The sequence below is a fragment of the Pseudonaja textilis genome, chromosome 3 (assembly GCF_049901715.1).
Source record: "Pseudonaja textilis isolate UNSWEBS1 chromosome 3, rPseTex1.2, whole genome shotgun sequence".
In the NCBI taxonomy this organism is placed as follows: domain Eukaryota; kingdom Metazoa; phylum Chordata; class Lepidosauria; order Squamata; family Elapidae; genus Pseudonaja; species Pseudonaja textilis.
The window spans coordinates 109,217,001-109,233,266 of record NC_141992.1 but is presented as its reverse complement, the minus strand read 5'-3'; the positions used below and the strand labels follow the sequence as shown (position 1 = coordinate 109,233,266).

The 16,266-nt window shown below is 39.9% G+C and overlaps 1 protein-coding gene across 1 annotated transcript in view; it reads right to left on the bottom strand.

Moving 5' to 3' along the window:
* The window catches only part of HARS1 (histidyl-tRNA synthetase 1), a 39,195-nt gene that overhangs the window by 4,079 nt on the left and 18,850 nt on the right, over window positions 1-16,266 (bottom strand). Inside the window, exons 8-10 of the mRNA XM_087930574.1 lie at window positions 14,989-15,116; window positions 14,664-14,906; window positions 5,883-5,999 (exon numbers count right to left, since the gene is read on the bottom strand). Coding sequence (XP_087786700.1) covers window positions 5,883-5,999; window positions 14,664-14,906; window positions 14,989-15,116 — 488 coding nt within the window. The remainder of the gene's footprint in view (window positions 1-5,882; window positions 6,000-14,663; window positions 14,907-14,988; window positions 15,117-16,266) is intronic.

Below are 16,266 nucleotides of genomic sequence, written 5' to 3'. Positions count from 1 at the left end.
TGTGAATGTTCAAATTCAGTACTCGAACAATATCTTAGGTGTTATACCAATTACCAGCAAGATAACTAGACTAACGTTGCCCTTTGATGAAGTGGTATGCAACAACTCTGTGCATAGCAGCATAGGATTAACTCCTTTTAGAGTGGCTAATGGGCAGGACTATGCCAAAATTGCCCCTTAATGACCACCCCAGTCGCATCACTGAAGGAGTGGATCTCTCAACTGCAAAATACAAGGCCAGTAGTAAAGGAAGTTTTGAGTCTGAAGGAACCTTGTGCAGATTATAAGAAGCAGGCCGATAAGTGTGCAGAAACCAAGCCATTTAAGATTGTCAACTATGTCTACCTTACCACCCACTTCCTGCAATCTTTACAACCATCAAAGAAGTTGAGAGATACGAGATGGCTTCCGGTTTGCAAGGCTTCGGCAGCAGCAGGGATTTGCAATTCCGCGCGATCCCTGCTGCGCTCGCTGCTGAGGTGCCCCTGATCCGGGTGGATTTGGGGGATATAGCTGCCCTGTAGAGGCAGCTGAAGACAGGGGGGATCCGGACAGGGTTTTGGGGGTGTTGCAGACCCTCTCCCCAGCTGGCAAAACCCCCTTTTCCCAAGGCGGTGGAGCGGCGGTCATCAATGGCCGCCACAAAGAAGTCTGCAGCTGGATAAGAAAGTGCAGGAGGAAGAAAGTGAAAGTTTTTTCTTTGGCTGAGCCGGGACAAAGAGGAGCCCTTAAAACCTGGAATTTGCCTTTCTATTGCTACATTGTTCCCAGAAAGACTGTAAGCAGCAGAAGAAAGTGAAAGGGAAAGTTATTTCTTTTCACTCTCCTTCCCTACGGAGGGAAACCTCTGGAAAACCTGCTTGGGCTAAGAAGGTAAATAAACCTAAAAATTAAAGCCAAGGGGATAAAAGATTTTGGAACATTGGAATTAAAAATTAAAAGTTTATTGCTATAAGTGGGAAGGAAGAGGTAAAAAAAAATATACTAAGACTTTATTGAAGAAGACTGCTTGAAGTTTATAAGATTAGAAATTAATGACAATAAAGCTTCTAAAAAATTATTTTGAAACGGTCTAATTGAATTTCATCCCAGGAGGAAGGGGAAAAAAAAAGAAGAAGAAGAAGAAAGTGTTAATGGAATAGTCTGCTTTGTTTTGGATTGCTTTGTGACTTTGTGACTTTTGGGGAACTATTTCTTGAAAGACTAGAAACATTTGGGTTGCTCTTTTAAAAAATAATAACAATAATAATAATAATAATAAATGGCATTATCTGTGCAAGAATTACAAATGGAATTTCAAAAGCTACAACAAGATAAACAAGAAGGCAAGGACTCTCTTGGATCTATCTTTCGTTTTTTGGAAATGGCGATTTCTACTTACCAAGAAATACAATTTAATGGACAAAAAATCATAGCTGAAAAGAATAAGGGAGGAAAGAAAATGCAGAATTCAGAACCTAAAAAAGCAACCAAGAAAGGGGAAAATAAGATGAAAAATCGATACAATGCCAGAAAGCAACAGAAAAGAGAAACACTACAGAGAGGGAAAATCAAAAAAGTGGAATTTGAGAGATGGGGGGGTAAAAAGACTAGAATTGATAAGAAAGGGAGGGAAAAAGGGAAGAGAAGCCATAAAGGTTTAAAACAAGATATTAAAAAAAAGTTTTTTTTCAGAGACAAAGGGTCAATTATAATTTAATATATGATTCTGCAAAAGTATGTAAGATTGTATTGTAGATATTAGTACTTGAAATTGAGTTAGAAAATTGAAATATTATGAGTTAATAATGTATTAAAGGGAATATACAAAATGTTTAAAAGTAAGAGTTTATTTCTCTATGGAATATTGTTTTGATTATACTATAAATTCAATCCCTTTTTTTATTGTTGTTTCACTATTTCAAAATGTAGTACTTTGTGCTAAGCAGAATCAGTATGGAAAGTATGTATTATTTCAAGTGTCAAATTTAGGGGAAAGATAAAAAGTTGTCATACTTCAACCAATGATTACAGGAGAAATATTATATTAGAAAGAAAAGATAAATAGATAATTGAAGAGAACAGACAAAAGATGCAAGTATAATTATTTAAAATGAGATGAAATAAATATAATAGAATTATGAGAGTGAATAGAGGAGAGAAAATATATAGAAAATACAGAATGTTAATTAAGATATGAAACAGTATATTAAGTGAGTATGAATTTGATTTATGTCTGTATAAAAAGAGGTAACCCGGGGTAAGCCGCTTTCTAAAAGAAGTTTTAGGTATTTATGTTTTGTGTTTTGTACGTCTACGTTTGAATTAATAAAATTTTAGAAGAATGTAAAAAGAATGTTGGAAGGGAACAATGAAATTGTAAATAAGACAGATGGATATAAAAAATGTATACAATCTAAAGTAAAAGAAATATAATTTGAATAAATAGAAGGAAAGGGAGTAATAAAGAGAAGTTGGGATAAGATATGAAGTTGAACAGATAAGGTAAATATATATATATTAAATTGTGTTCATATGGAAATGTGATAATTTGGAATTATTCTGTTTTTAAATAAGATGTCTTATTGGTTTTTTCAGAAAAAGATCTCTTATGTTATTATATCCTATGCTTTGTTTGTCTGTATATTGTTTTGTAAAATTAATAAAATTTGTTTTTTTTAAAAAAAGAAGTTGAGAGATATGTTTGCAGGGCCCTTCCAAATTACCGTATATACTCGAGTATAAGCCGAGTTTTTCAGCACATTTTTTGTGCTGAAAAAAAACCCCTCGGCTTATACTCGAGTCAGATTCCCTCTGAAAAAAAATGGTGTGGAGCTCTGGAGCTGGGCAGTCGCTTCCCTGCTTCCATGTTTCCTTTGCAACTTGTAAGCATGGGGAGGAGGAGGGGGTGGCAGCGGCTCGCATTATTTTCTGAGCTCTAGGCTTGCGAGCTCAGAAAACAACGCGAGCCGAGGTGGCTCGTTTCCTCAGCCCTAGCTGCTTTCAGTCCGCTCGGGAGGAGGAGGGGAGGAGGAGGTGGCGGCAGCGGCTCGCGTTGTTTTCTGCGATCTCAGAAACAATGCGAGCCGCTGCCGCCCCCTCCTCCTCCCCCTCCCGAGGGGACTGAAAGCAGCTAGGGCTGAGGAAACGAAGCCACCTCGGCTCGCGTTGTTTTCTGAGCCTAGAGCCAGGGCGCTTTCATTGCACGGCGGAGCTTCTTGTTTCAGGAAACACCAGGCGTCGTTGCTGCCCCGAGGGGAGGGCGATTCTGGGCTGCGCGATTGGGGGACTTCGTGGCTTTGGGTGGGTGGGTGGGAGCGAGGATGGACGGAGTCCGCGAAGCGGGGCTTGCCTGCCCTTGCTGGCTGCCTCTGCTTTCTTAGGGGCGGGGAAGGGGACTCATCTGGACCAAGGGTGAGTTTCCCCCTCAGTTTCCCCTGAAGGATCTTCTGTCGCTTTTGCCTTCTCCCTATGTCTTCCCTCTGTTAAAATCCCCCCCCCCACACACACACACTTATTTTCAGGCAGATAGATTTCGTGTCTGAGCATTCTCACATGACATTGGGTCTTTCCCCCCTCCCCTAAAAACAGTTAAATAAAGAAAAAACAATATATCCTCATGCAAGAACTTTTCTGCTTCCGATTACCCCCATGCTTACAAGTTGCAAAGGAAACACGGAAGCAGGGAAGCGGCTGCCCAGCTCCGGAGCTCCACACCATTTTTTTTTTTTCAGAGGGAATCTCACTTGAGTATAAGCCGAGGGGGTTTTTTTTCAGCACAAAAAATGTGCTGAAAAACTCGGCTTATACTCGAGTCAATAAGTTTTCCCAGTTTTTTGTGGCAAAATTAGGTGCCTCGGCTTATATTCGGGTCGACTTATACTCGAGTATATACGGTAAATGCATTATTAAATCTGTGACTAGAATTAGAATTGCCCAAGTCCCTTTGACAGGTCCACCCCATGTTTCATTGTAGCTTATTGAAGCCTGAAATTACTTCTCCCCTTAGACTTAAACTTCCACCACCCCATAACCTTTAATGATAGAAGGGGAGCAACACTTTGAAATTAGAGAAATCTTAGACTCCCATAGACATAGGGGAACCCTTTAGCATTTAGTGGCATGGAAAGATTTCCCTACAGCTCAGAATGAACAGGTTGACCTTTGCCATGTTAAGGCCTCTAGATTTGTTAAATGCTTCCACAATCGGTAACTGGACAAACCCAAATGGCATGCCTCTCATTTTTTATTTCTTCGTTCCATGTTTGTTTTGTTCTGTTTCCCAGGACTGACATCACAGTTCAGGAGAGGCAGCATATCAGATCCCGCCATCCTGTTGAAAGTGGGGGCAGGGAGGAGGGAGAGGAGGCTTGCTGGCATTTTAGCTTGCTTTTGTTATAACTGCTTGGGAATTTAGGGAGCGGAGCATATTCCAAGACAGAAAAGAGAGGGGGCAGTGAGCTCGGAGACAAGCACTTAGGGACCAGAGTGAGCTCTCTCCCAGCCAGTTTCCCAAGCCGTAATGCCCTGAGAGTGAATTTTTGCACCTCAGAGATTCTCAAAACAACTTCAGGGAAGTATATTGGTTACTAGTGGATTGGTCAGTGGGGTTGGGCTTGGGGAAACAAAAGAGTGAAAGATCAGCTGAAACATTTCTTCTGAGCTGGAATGTTGTTAGCTCTGAATGTTTTATAAACCTTCCCAGGGTAGGTGAATGTATTCTCTACTGATGAAACACACGGACTAAACTTCAAACAATCAAATAACAAATGTATGCTATTTTTTGGTTATCCTCACAAAGGGAGCCCTTGAAATATGATTGTAATGGAGCCTGCCTATTATGGTACTATCACAGGTTGTTAAGGTCATTATCACCTAATGACCTTCCCATCCCCGCTCTCCCCAATGAATCATTAAATGAACGCCTGGATTATTAAATGGAGTGTGGGATGTCTCCTGGGTGGGGGAGATCCTTGGAGGCCTAGCACAGGCCCAGACCCACCTGACTCCCAAGGTGTTCTCCACTGCCTGAGATGCTGTGTGCTCTACTTCCCATACATAACAGTGTGTCCCAACAGCCCTTTTTCCCACTCCCATTGGGTCCCCTGAGGCTTGTGGCCTAATTTCCACCCCTCAGGCCAAACACCCTCCTCCGCACTTAATTTTTGAAGAGTTTTGAGGCCTTTCAGAGAGCTGGAATGGATTGCTTCTTTGTGCAGCCACATGGGCAGTTCTGGAAATGGCCCAGGGACAAACTGTTTCATTTTGCTGCCTTAATGAGATCTGCACAGCGCTGCAGAAACTTTCTAGTGTTCAGAAGCTTCTGCAGTGATGTGCAGACCCTGTTAAAGCAAAAAAATGAATAAGTTTGTCTGGCAACTGCCACTTTCTCCCTGCCTATGAGGAAGTGTGATACAATGGCAGCTGCCTTAGAGTTGTCTCTGCACAGCTCAGGGACACATGGCCTCTGCCTGCCTTCTCCAACATGAAGTCCAGGGAGCTTCAAAAAATGAATGTGATGTGTGATAGGCATGTGGGGAGCAGATACAAGTGCTGTCGAGGTGGGATGACAGGAAAGAGAATTGGAGGGGCACTCCTGTGGTCAGTTGTAAGGGCAAATGACCATAGAGGCACTGCACTCTTGTAACTTTAAAACAGGGTCATTTGTAATTTTGGAGTGTCTGTATAACTCTGAATGTAGTGTTAGCCGAGAAGCTAATACCTGTTGCATTATAAGATGATCAAACTGACACTGTTAATTGGGTTAAATTATCAGGTTTTAAATAGAACAGGTTGCTGAGGAGCTATATTGCATCAGGCAGACTTAGGATCCTTTGTGACTAAACTCAGGGATAGCCTAGAATTCTAATTATTGGCTTGACCCAGATATGATTAAGATGCACCTTAATTCCTGAATCCCATAGTTCAGACACAAGCTTTAGTCTTTCTTCAAGAAGTTTCTTTTGAGCAGATGCTACAAGCACCTGGGTCTCTGTTGTTCGGATTTTCTCTTCAGAAGCCTGATGGAGAAAAGAGAGATGAGGAGAGAGAGATTTATAGAAATATAATACAAATATTGCTGCAATTCATACATGCAACTCAGGTTTAATAAATTACTATGATGGTTCCCATCCTGTTGATGTTCCAAAGAACCATACAAACTTGGTTCATCTCCCAAGCTTACTGCATAATGATTAAAACTTCCCAAAAGTATTCCAACATCATAGAATAATAGGGTTGGAAGGGAACTTGGTGGTCTTCTAATCTAACCCCCCGCCCAAGGCAGAAGATCCTATACCATTTTGGACTTTCTTTGGCTTGATGGGATGTATACATGTGATCATAGAAAGAATAATAGAATACTGAGACAGAATAATAGAGCTGGAAGGGACCCTTGAGGTCCTCCAGTCCAACCCTCCCCAACCAAGGAGAAGACCCTATACCATTTCAGGTAAGTGGGTGTGCAATCTCTTCTCAAAAACATCCAGTGATGGAGCGCCCACAACTTCTGAAGGCAAGCTGTTCCACTGGTTAATTGTTCGGTCAGGAAATTTCTTCTTAGTTTTATGTTGCTTCTCTCCTTGATTTGTTTTCATCCATTGCTTCTTGTCCTGCCCTCAGGTGCTTTGGAGAACAGATTGACCCCATCTTTTTTTGTGGCAGCCTCTCAAATAACGGAAGGCTGCTATCATGGCATCCTAGTTCTTTTCACTAGACTAGACATACCCCATTCCTGCAACCATTCTTCATATGTTTTAGCCTCCAGTCCACTAATCATCTTTGTTGCTCTTCTCTGCACTCTTTCTAGAGTCTCAACATCTTTTTCACATTGTGGTGACCAAAACTGGATGTAACATTTCAGGGCCCAGTGTTCACATCTGTTGAGATCCTTCTGACTTGAGCCTATCTTCTGGGGTGTTGCCGATTCCTGCCAACTTGGTGTTGTCTGTAAATTTGCAACACACTGCTGACTCATATTTAAGTGGCTAACCTCCTAGGACTTTTTTTTCTTAAGTGTAAAATCTTATTTGTTTCATCACTGAATTTCATTTTGTTAGATAGGGCCCAATGCTCTCGTCCAAACGAGGGGGTCTTCAAACTTGGTAAGTTTAAGACTTGTGGACTTCAACTCCCAGAATTCCTGAGCTAACATGACTGGAGGAGGAATTCTGGGAGTTGAAGTCCACAAGTCTTAAACTTGCCTGTCAAGTTTGAAGACCCCTGCTCTAGTCTGTCGAGATCCTTCTGGATTTTCAGCTTATCTTCTGGGTGTTGGCTATTCTCTCATCTAAATTATTTATGAAGATATTGAAGAGTACTGGGACTAAAATGGAACGTTGGGATACCACACTATTTACTTCCCTCCATGTAGTTCCATTAAGGATTACATTTTTGAGTGCGGTTGGTCAGTCAGTTACTAATACATCTGATGCTGCTGCTGTCAATCCCATATTTTTCTAACCAAGAAGTAGATTGTGATTTACTTTGTCAAATGCCTTACTGAAATCCAAGGTATACTATGTCCACAGCATTTCTCTGGTCCACTCATTTAGTCACTTTGTTAAAGAATAAAACAGGATTTGTTTGACATGATCTGTTTTGACCAACCCTTGCTGATTTCTGGTTATAACTTTGCTTGCTTCTGGGTTTCACAGATCTGTTGCTTATTAATCTTATCCAGGATCTTCCCAGGTATTGATGTCAGGCTGATATATCTGTAGTTTGTCAGTATATAAGAAATTATAAACTGGGATAGACATAACAAGTCAGCCAATGGGAACTGTTTTCTGACTAAGAAACAGCACCTGTTGTGAGCCATGCCAGATGGCTGGAGACTGGGCATGGCTTAAGGTAACTGGTCTGTATAAATAGAGCTTCTGTGACTCTGGTAGTTCTAATTGCTTCTGCTTCTGCTTCTTATCCTTGTACTTGCTACCACATTGCAAGAGCGGCATGGGTATTGTAAACATGCACCATATTATGTATTATTGTATATAAACAAATTTCTTCTATAAATGAATCCTGATGAATTATTTACTTGTGCACTGGTTGGATTGCTGCAAACTTTGACAGGTTATGGGCCCAGAGCACACCAAGCACACAGGAAGACTGAACTGTAATTAAACTGTGTTAAAAGGAAAAGAAAACAAGGCTGAGAAGGCTTGCAGGATGGCTGTTGAGTTCAAGGAGAACTCTCTGCCTCGATTGGGACAGAAGAATTATATTATTTGGGCTGCAAAACAGAATGCTTCCTGAAGGCTAAGGAGCTCTGGGATATTGTTATTAATCCACCCCATGCACCATTAGCAGCAGCAGATCAAAGGAAACATGATAAGGCACTGGCCTACATCATCTTAAGTTTAGATGATGAACAATTGTTGAATGTAGTTGATTTAAAGACTGCAAATGAGGTTTGGCTGAAATTGAGAAGTGTGCATGTGAGTGCATCAGCATGCAATATTGTACAATTATTGAGACAATTGTATAGAGTCCGGCTACAGCCACAAGCGAGTGTGGAGCAGCATTTGCTGCACTTGCGGACTCTATTTACTGAGTTGGAACAGTGTGGAATGCAGATTCCTGAATCTCAGAAGGTGCTGTTGGTGTTAAATAGTCTTGATGAAATGTGGGACATTGTTTCAGCTGTTTTTGAGTGCAAACCAGAACAGGAGTTATGAATGGAAGCCATTAAAGCCTATTTGATTTTTGAAGAAAACAAACACCATTTTAGAAGATGCCACAAGGGAAAATTCCTGAGGTGGGGGCCCAAAGAGCAGATAGAGAAAGGCAACAGACAGGATGTCTGCAAAGACCAGAGAGCCCAGCAAAGATTTTCTACGAAGAAATAGCAAGAAAGGTGGTGTTTCATCTGTGGTGATAAGAATCATTTGAAGAAAGACTGTTTGCAAGGGAGAAAAACAACAGATGGACAAGCTGCTATTACAAAAATTAGCTATTGTAATAGCAGAGACAAATGGTTAATAGACAGTGGGGTTAGTCAAACAATTGTTAATAATTCAAAACTGTTTTTCAGAATGGATCCAGCTAGAGAAGATGCAGTAGCCTTAGCAAATGGCCAGAAGGCTAAAGTCACAGCAAAAGAAGGTGTGCTGATTCCATGTTTGGAGGAAAAGTTTAGTAACATATTGGAGCATAATTTAGTGTAGACCAAAAGGGGTTTGAGACCACATTTGTAAATGGGAAGTGTCTCATAAAAAGGAATAGAAGTGTATGTGCACAGGGCATAAAACAGGATAATCTTTATGTGTTGCAGGGACAAAAGGTTCAATGTGCCCAAACATTTGGAAATGTGGCACATGATTCATGTGTTCATCTCTTGCATAGAAAGCTTGACCATGCCAGCTTCAGAGTTTTGCAAACAGTTTGGAGAGTTTAAATTTAAAGGGGTGTAAGGCATACTTGGACTGTGCAATATATAAATCAATGCCCAAGGCATTCTCAGTAAGCAAAAGTAGCACAAGACAGACAACAAAAGCTCCAGAGCTGATACATGCAGATTTGGTTGGGCCAATAAAAGCCAGTTTGGGAAGAGCAAAGTATGTGCTGGTCATTGTAGATGACTACAGCAGATTTGGGTTCTGCTATTTACTAAAGAGTAAAATAGAGGTGCTAAAGAAATGTATGCAATGGGTAAGCTTCGTAGAAAGAAGGTATAAACAACAGGTATGTCAGCTGCAAACTGACAGAAGTTCAGAATTCATGTCAGCAAGTTTTCAGCAGTGGCTGGGACAGTTAGGAATAAAACACAGATGCACAAATCCGTACACAGCTGAAAATAGTGTAGCTGAGAGGCAGAATGGTGTCCTACAAACCATGAAGGACTCACTGCTGGAGGATTCTGGTCTGAGCAAGTCATATTAGGGTGAAGTCACGTTGACTGCTAATTATTTAATTAATAGGTTGTGAAGTTCTGCCATTAATACTTCATATGCAGTGCTCTATGGGAGAAAACCATCTCTGGCACATTTAAGTGTGTTTGGAAGCAATGCATGGGTGCATATTCCAAAAACAATCTGGAGAAAAGGTCAATCAAAGGCTAAAAAGCTCAGGTTTATGGGCTATGAGCCTGACTCAAAGAGCTATTGCTTTAGCGATGGGAGCAAGAGAATAGTGATTTCCAGGTCTGCTAGTTTTGCAGATTAAAACTGGAACAGAATTGATGCAAATTTTTGGAATGATCCACTTAGTGATAGTAACTCAGTGATGGTGTCAGCATTCAGGGAGGAGAAGTTGCAAAAGTACAAAAGGAGTTAGGAGAGGATGATAACTCAGATATGAAGCCAGAGAGGGTTGAAACGCAAGAGCAGTCAATGCCATGCAGGTCAGAGCAATTGAACAAAGGGATTCCACCTGATAGGTATTCCACTTGTGAAGTGAAGATGTGTAATGTGTGGTATGAGCCAAGGAACTATAAGGAAGTATTGGCATTACCCAAAATTGAACAAGTGAAGTGGAAAGAAGCCATGGACAAAGAAATGAAACCCATAGATGAACCAGAATTCCTTCTGATATCAGTCATCACGTTATATTTAATCAGTTGTTGCTGTCAAAAATTGGTATTGTCTCCTCTGTTCTCTGATTCTCCTAGGGATCTGTTTTACAGTGGCAATTTCTCTCCCTCATCTCTAGTTCTTTTATATATTTCATCTCTCAACATCTTTTTGGTAAATCTCAAATGGACCTCTTTTGGTAGTTTATGTCTTCTTGCATAATTTGTATGGATTCTAAATATTTCATCTATTTCCTTTTGTACGTCTTGTTTATTTTTTTGTAGTGCTCCAGCCAGCAGTTCTGTCATCAAATCAGCCAGGTCTTTCTCTTTCTCTTCCATGATATTCTGTAATCTCTGGTAGTAGGCCACCTTTTCCATCTCTAGAAAAATTACTGTCTCTTCTAATTCTCTATTAGCTTTTGATCCATTTCTTCCATTTTTTTTGTTTGCTCAGCCTTTATTTCTATTTTCTGTATCCTCTGTTCATTCTTCTTTATCATTTGCTGAAATTTCCCTATCTTTTGATCCACCTTCAATATCTCCCCCATTTCATTCTTGATCCCATTGTGGTTTTCTGACATAGCTTCCTGACTTTTGGTCATGGCTTCTTGGATTGATTGTAGCATTGCTTGCAGACTCTGAAGGGAATTTGGTTTCTCCAAACCTAGCATGCTTTCTATTGCTCTTTAATTGGATGGGCTTGATGCTGCTACTGATGTTGCTGATGAGGGTGTAGATGAGGCTTTCTTTCCTATCTTGGACATATTCCATGTACTTGCCATCTCTACCCTCAGAAAGTTTATCAAAATGGGAAAGACAAAAAATTATATCTACACAAAGAAATATTATTTCCCAAACACCCAAATATACCTCCTTCAGTTCTCTGGAATTGTATCTATAAAAATGTACCCACAATCTAAAGTTCCCACTCACCATTGTTTAACAAAAATATATCTTTAGTCTACAGAATTAATAGTCCTATCAAGTCCATTGATTACTTATAATTCCCTTAAAGGTAGGTGCTTCCTCTATTCTTCTTGCTCCAACAGCTTAAACTTATAATCCATGTAGATCTGTCTACACTGCTATTATTATAATCCTCAGTCTCTAGCAGGGATCTAGAATATCTCCTTCTTTATGCTAGCCAAAAACAAGAGATTTCATTTATGTCCAATGTCCATCTAAGCTGATTCTTAGTTTCACTTTAGTGGATTAATTTATATGTTATATATCTCTCCTCAGTCAAGAGCTTGTATTTTCACCATCCATGCCTATAAATCCAGTCGCTGCAGTTGTCGCTGTATCTTTTCTTTTCTCCTTTATACTGTATGATTTATCTCTCGGCAGTCACCAATATTTTCTTTTCCTTTTAAGAATCAAAATTTGTAATCCACCAAGGCCCCCAAACCCACCAGTTCACCAAGCTTTCATTTCAAAACAGTACCTAGATGAAAGCACAATTTCCATGTTCACTGTGGATACTTCCCCTTCTTTTTTCCAATTTTCCACAACTCAAACTGCTCAATGTCCTCACTTATTTTCTCTAGATATCTCAAGTATCTTTATGGAGTGTTTATGGGTCTTTATAGATATAACCACCATCACTTCCTCTTCTTACACACTCTTCAGTAGATGGTCAGTAGATGGCACCCTTACTCTCTTTTAAATGCTCAACAAGTTTCCCTTTAAGCATTCCAAATCAAACGTCAGTCCCAAAAGTACTAATAAATGTATTCCTAATAGTTTTCAAATATTAAGATTCTTTGAAGGTAGTTGGTCCGGGTTTTCCTTTAACTCAAACTTAATTCCTTTATGGTCATTTCTGCTATTCTTTTTCGAATTTGTCAATAACTCTAAAAGCTTAGTTGCTCCTATTTTGGGGGAGCAGAAATCCTGCTCAACCTTTTTTTTTTTGAGTTTAATTTTTCTAAAAGTTTTTAATATTTAAATCAAGATAGGTTCATTTGCAGAAAGTTAGGAAGTTCTCATCCAGCACAGTCACATTGCTCCTTGATTTTTCCCTTCCTGTCTCTCACCAAGCTGTCACAGCTTTGGGTCGGCCATGTTGACCGTCTTTTCTCCTGTTGGCTCCAAGAAGTTTCCCCTAGTTCTGATACGAGATTGCCATTCTCCATGCAGTCTTCGGGGCTTCTCCTCTACCTTTGTCTACCCCTCCAGGGTTAACTTTGACCATTGAAGGTCTCCAGACACACGATATCGGGTGGGAATAATGGAGCTCTGTTTCCCCGTCCGCTTCACTGTGTTGTTGCTACCAGAAGTCCTGGAGTGAATTACATTTTAAGGGATCAAAAGCTAGAAGGGGATACCCAGAAAGACACCCCTGAAGTGAGAAAAAGATCATTGAAATGTTTATTGAAGGTTCAAAAGAGTGAAGTAGCAGTAGAGATCGAAGAAATACTTAGATCAAATACAAGACAAGAAGATACAAGATCCCATGGGAAGTGTATGGGAGATGTGCCAAGAAATCAACAAGAGTTGAGATATGAAAACAGATAAGAGACGAGGGATAAATGCAGAATACTGTTTAACACAGGAGTTGTACTATTAAGAATTAGTATAAAGATGGAAATTAGAAATGGGGAAAATATTACTTTTTAATTTGGGAATTATTTTATTAATGGTTAGAAAATAGCTGCAGAAGTTAGAAATCTGGACATGTACACAAAGATGAAGTAATTTGTGTAATTGAATAATGAACATTGAACAATTAATATAAGTAAACCTTATGATTATTTGGAGGTTAATGGTTATAAATATGATGTTTATAATGTTTGATATTATTAACTGATTACAGATAAAATTGAACAGCCTAATAAAATAATGCACAATATTTAATAAGGATAAGTGAAGCTGAAGGTGAATAGCTATTGAGAATAATAGTTACAACTATTATGTGTATAAGATTTATTATCTATATTCAATAGAGATTCTAGAGATTGTACCCAGACAGTAAGCTGTTATTGTGAATATAGAAATTTTACACATAATGAAGAAAATTGTACAATAAAAATCAAAAAATATATATATACATGAAACATTTTATAAACCACAATAATGTTAGCTTCTGTTTTCATGACTATGTTTGTTTTGCTACTGGGATGGCACTACTTAACAAAGGGAAGGGCTACTTTTTCTCCACAAAGAATGTTGAATTCACAGGTTACTTTTTAGGAGTGCTTTGCTCTTAGCTCTCAACTTCCTGCCTGGATTTTTAAAAAGTGTTCCTATCCTCCTTGTTTCTTCCCTATCTTCTTATACTCTGTTATTGTCTCTTTCTTCAATTCAGTTCAGTTTCAATTCAATGTGTTGGTTAAAACCCTAACGTTATATAATGTTATGGGGCCAGGCTATCTGAGGTTTCCAGAGGTAATCTACCCGTTCCACCAGGTAGGGATGGGCTCTTTCCTTAAATCTTGACTTAGTAAGCACTAAGAAGCACATTTTCTCTTTAGCACCTGTTGCCTTATGAAACAGCCTTTCTCCTAAGATATGCCTGCTTAATGCAGCCTACTCACCTAATCTTACAAAAGAGAAGTTTTTGTTATATTTTTAATTATTATGTTATGAGTCTGTCTGTCTGTCTGTCTGCCTGCCTGCCTGCCTGCCTGCCTGCCTACCTATCATCCATCCATCTATCCATCCATCCATCCATCCATCCATCCATCCATCCATCCATTTCTATCTTTGGGAACAGATAGTACACATTTGGTCATCTGACATGATATGAGTACTGCTGTAGAAATGGCTGTCATGGAGGGATAGTCATTTACAGAACATCAGTTTCACTGAATGCAAATTACTAATGATGAGGGACAATCTGACTGTAAATCAGGTCCAGAACTCAATACATAAAACATGCATTTGGACTTAGTTTTCTGAAACAAGATAATTCATAAATGGTAAAGAACACAGAAACCCACAGAGAGAAAAAACACTAGAGGAGATGTGGAAAATTTTTTGAGAAGGAAACATCTTATTTTCCTGACACTGACCATTTCATTTCTGTTCCCTGATCAGAACAGATATCTGACCTGGGATATACCTGGCCAGAGGTTAGAACATTTTGACTTCAAACTTTTTACCCACTTCTAGAAAATCTAATCTAATCAGAGAGAAGCTTTCAAGTAAAAAAAAAGCAATCAATCTTTACCTCCATTTTTTGTTCCATAATAGAAAAGATCCGTTCAATGCCAATGCTGACTCCAACACAAGGCACTTTCCGACCCTTGGGATCAAACATCCCTACTAACCCATCATAACGGCCACCTCCAGCAACACTGCCAACACCAACAGACTCCTCCATATGATCATTTGGTTCCTGGAGAAGGATAGCCTCATATATTACTCCAGTGTAGTAATCCAAACCACGAGCCAGACTTAAATCAAAGGAAATCTGTAAAATAATTTAAAACTTTCATAAACAGAACAGAAGCATTCAGCTCAATGTAATTAGAAGAACAAGAATAGAACTTTACCTGATCTGAAATGCCAAAAAGATCCAAATATTTGAATAGCTGTTTCACTTCCTCAAGCCCTTCCTGAGCTAGTTTATTTTGTGATAGCTTTGGATCTTGGAGCAATTGTTCAATTAAACTGAGCCCACCTGTAGAAATAAGACATGCAGGATCGATGCCTGTATGAATGATTCAGCAGAAGTACTAAAGCTTTATTCTTTCATTCAACTCTTTTGTTTCCTCTATTTCTTATGCAATGCAATTCTTTCCCCCTCCCTGCTGATGATCAGCTGTTCTGATGATCAGCTGTGCCGGGACCCCGCTTGCTGTCTTACTGCTTTGCCCAGGCTTCCCTGAGGCCCAGGAGGCAAAAAGGGGTGCACGTGTGTGTGTGTGTGTGTGTGTGTGTGTGCTGCGCCCCTCGGCACTCCGTTTTTTGCTTCCTGTGCCTCAAGGAAGCCTCCTGTGAGCAAAAACGGCCTCCCAGGAGGCTTCCCTGAGGCCCAGAAGGCCCCCCCCCCAAAGGAACATGGGGGAGGGGTTTGCTGCCAAAAAAGCCACGCCCACCCAGTTACATGGCCATGCCCACTTAGCGGCTCCCACCTAGCCATGCCCACAGAAACAGTAGTAAAAATATTTGTATCCCACCCCTGGTATGAAGAGTCTAAGTAGCAGCCAGATGCTGCTAATCAAGTGCCCTTGATCAATTAATCATCAGCAAATGTGACCTCTATAAAAGCCAAAATTTTAGGAGTTTGTTGATCTCCAGCTTTGAGGAGTGGATTAACAAAATGCCAAACAGTAAAAACATCAGCAGTGATCTCAGAGAAGCAATTGTTGCTGCCCGTCAATCTGAGAAGGGTTACAAGGCCATTTCCAAACAATTTAAAGTCCATCATTCTAAAGTGAGGAAGTTTATTTACAAGTAGAAAACATTCAAGACAATTTTCTACATTCTGCCAATTTTCCCAGCAGTGGTGGACATCCTAGCAAATTCACCCCAAGGTCAAACTGCAATGCCCAGAACTTGCAAAAAAAAGAAGTTACATTTCAGATTCTACAGATCTCAGGTAGCTGTTGAAGTTCATGACAGTGCAATTAGAATAAGACTGAACAAGTATTATTTGTTTGGAAGAGTTTCCAGAAGAAAGCCTCTTTTCTCTAAACAGAACATGACAGCACACTTAGGTTTGCCAGGTTGCATCAGAACAGTGTACTTTGGACAGATGAGACCAAAATGGAGATGTTTGGTTATAATCACAGTGCTATATTTGGAGAAAACTAAATACAGCATGTCAG